A 2750-nucleotide genomic window follows, 5' to 3' on the forward strand; every position below is an offset into this window, starting at 1 on the left:
TCCACTTAGTTTCCCTGGGGACAGCTGAGACACTTCACTTCTCCAAATAGTCTGAAAAAGTTAAAACATATAGGAGTGGCTTACAGCTAGAAAAAAGAAAACCACTTAAAGAAAACATGCAAGTTTATAAATCTGCTTCCAATAGAATTCCATTTATATATAATAACTACCAATATATGCCTAATGACTGATATAATTTATAAATAAACATAATTTTCTACAGGGATCAAACTTCTGAATCACAAAGTTAAAAATTTGATAAGTCATTTAAAAAGTGTATCTGTTTAAATTTTTCAAGGTACAAAGGAGTTTAGAAATGTTGTGTAAGGCTGATCTGGACCCAAACTGAAATAAAATCTGTCCTCTTAAAATCCAATCTAATATAAGAAATTAAATTATTGGGAAAAAATTTTCCTGATATTTTTTATAGAAATTATGGTTCAAAGAAACAAGTCTTTGACCACATATGGCAAGGGGAATAGTTGGAAAAAAGAATATCCCTTGGTCTCTTACTAATTTGGTTTTTGGGCCACACCCAGCAGTGCCCAGGGCTTACTCCTGGCTCTGCATTCAAGGATCACTCCTGGCAGTAGTTAGGGAATTCTGGGGCTAGAACCCCGGTGGGCTGCATGCAAAGCAAGTGCCCTATATGCTGTACTATGGCTCTGCCCCAATTAAGTTTCTTTTCTTTTTTTTTTTTTTTTAAATATTCTTAAACATTAAACTCAGAAAGTTAGTTTTTGTGAAAGAGGCAGAATTGGTCATGAGCTGCTTAAGTCTATGTCTGAAAGGTTCCTGAAATTATGGTCCAGTCCTAGAAGAAAAATTCACAGGAAAGTCAGATGGTTGATTTTGAGAAGGAAACTCTGAGGTGGTGATTTTCTCCAAGGTCATGATTATGAAGCTCAATGAGGGCCTGGATTGCTTCTTCTACAGATCCCAATTGAATGAGTGCCATTTTGCGATCTTTCTGAAAGAATTTAAAAGCCTTCACGGAACATCCTGCGTCTGTGAAAAGGTTCTTCAGATCATCCACTGTGACAGAAGGGGGAATGTTGGAAAGATGCAAAGTGGCTGATGGTGGAAAAATATTCTGGAAATTTTTAGAGCCAGGTTTTTTAAAGCGATGCAGGGGACTATTGCTAAAATCCTTAGTCAGACCCTGGTCTTCTTGTCCCTCCCGAGGAAGCTGAACTGCTTGATGTTTGGAGAGTGTAGCACGAAGCACTTTTCCATAAAGCCTCTGACCACTCAAATGATTCATTGCTAGTTGAGCTTGATTTGCATCTGCCATCTGAACCAATGCATTTTCTTTCTTATTAAACATAATCTTCACTCGATGCACATCACCATATACTCCAAATAGGATAAAAAGCCCATGTGGCGTGATAAGATCAGGATTGAGATTTGTGACAAGTAGAACAGAATTTCCTGGAATGCCACCAGTCCCAGGAATGGCCATTCTTCCTGTGACAGCAGAGGAGGTGATTGTGAGAGGACCGAGACCTCCAGGAACAGCTGGGACCGAGAGACCTGCTGCTTGAGGAAATCCAATGGCTGGGGGAAATCCAGCAGTCCCAGCATATGGTGTAGAAATGATACCTGGTGCACCAAAAGCAGCAGCCATTGGGGGATCAAGAGATGCCTGGCCATCACCAGTAGGAAGGTCTAAGCGAGTGAAGTCTCTGCTTTTGTCGTTATTATATTTCACATTAAGGCTGGTGAGCTTGGAGAAGTCAATACGTAGAGTGCAGCATGCATTATAAATATTCTGGCCATCCAGAGTCATTTTTGCATAGTGTGCATTCAATGGGTCAGCATACTGAAGCAAGGCTTGAAACTGATTATTCTTCGTAAAGGTGATAATCTTCAAGACAGTGCCAAATTTAGAGAATATCTGATGAAGAACTTCCAGAGTAACAGGATAAAAGAGATTGTCGATAATTATTCGGAGAACAGGGCTCTGCCCAGGTAAGATTGTGCCTTCATTGGTAGGAGCTCCAGGAAGGGCCAGATTTCCTGACTGGACAGCATTGACGGCCTGCAGTGCAGCTTGAACTCTAGCTTGATTAGGTAGATTGTCAGTTTTAAGTTCTCTGTGATTGGAATACTGAATAAAAACAGGCTGGCTTCGAAGGTGAGGAGTAACAGGCGTATAATAATTCACCATAGTAACAGCAGCTTCCTCAGAAGCCATTTCTAAGAAAGCTTGGCTTTTTCCTTTCAACATCAATAGATTAGTTACTTTGCCAAATGGTAGACCTAATGATATGACCTCTGCTTCGGTGACATCATCGGGAATTTTGCGTAGATGGAGAACTCGAGAAGGTGAACAGGGAGGTCTATCTCCTTTAAATTTCTTGTTGTCATTCCCATTAGCATACACACTTGCTGGGTTAGAACTGTTCATGGTAAAAGGTCCGTTAATGATGCCAGAAGAAAGAAGCTCATCAGATCCCCTCCATCCATGGCCCAGACGGAGCCGCGCGCCGAGGGGAGGGGGCACGGACGGGCGGACGGACGGACGGCGAGGAGCGCGGCGCGGCGCGGCGCAGCGAGCGAAGCGGCGTTGGCGGCGGCAGCGGCGGCGGTTGGGCGGCTCCGCGCACAGCGGGCAAGCGGCGCTCCTTTTCACTAAATTCTAAAATGTAAATATCTGGGATATTAACATGATAGTATGTTCTATTATTTTCTATAAGCGCAAATAATTTTGCCTTGTAAGATAAATATACAGTAGGCACATTTAATAT

General features: G+C 42.1%; 1 protein-coding gene across 1 annotated transcript; it reads right to left on the reverse strand.

The window, feature by feature from the left end:
* Nucleotides 1-282: 282 nt before the first annotated feature.
* LOC126005392 (polypyrimidine tract-binding protein 3) lies at nt 283-2482 on the reverse strand. Its single transcript, XM_049771068.1, has one exon. It carries the CDS (start codon nt 2408-2410, stop codon nt 839-841), a length of 1572 nt encoding a protein of 523 aa, XP_049627025.1. The 5' UTR covers nt 2411-2482; the 3' UTR covers nt 283-838.
* Nucleotides 2483-2750: the final 268 nt, after the last annotated feature.

This window comes from Suncus etruscus, chromosome 1 (genome assembly GCF_024139225.1).
Source record: "Suncus etruscus isolate mSunEtr1 chromosome 1, mSunEtr1.pri.cur, whole genome shotgun sequence".
NCBI classification, from domain to species: domain Eukaryota; kingdom Metazoa; phylum Chordata; class Mammalia; order Eulipotyphla; family Soricidae; genus Suncus; species Suncus etruscus.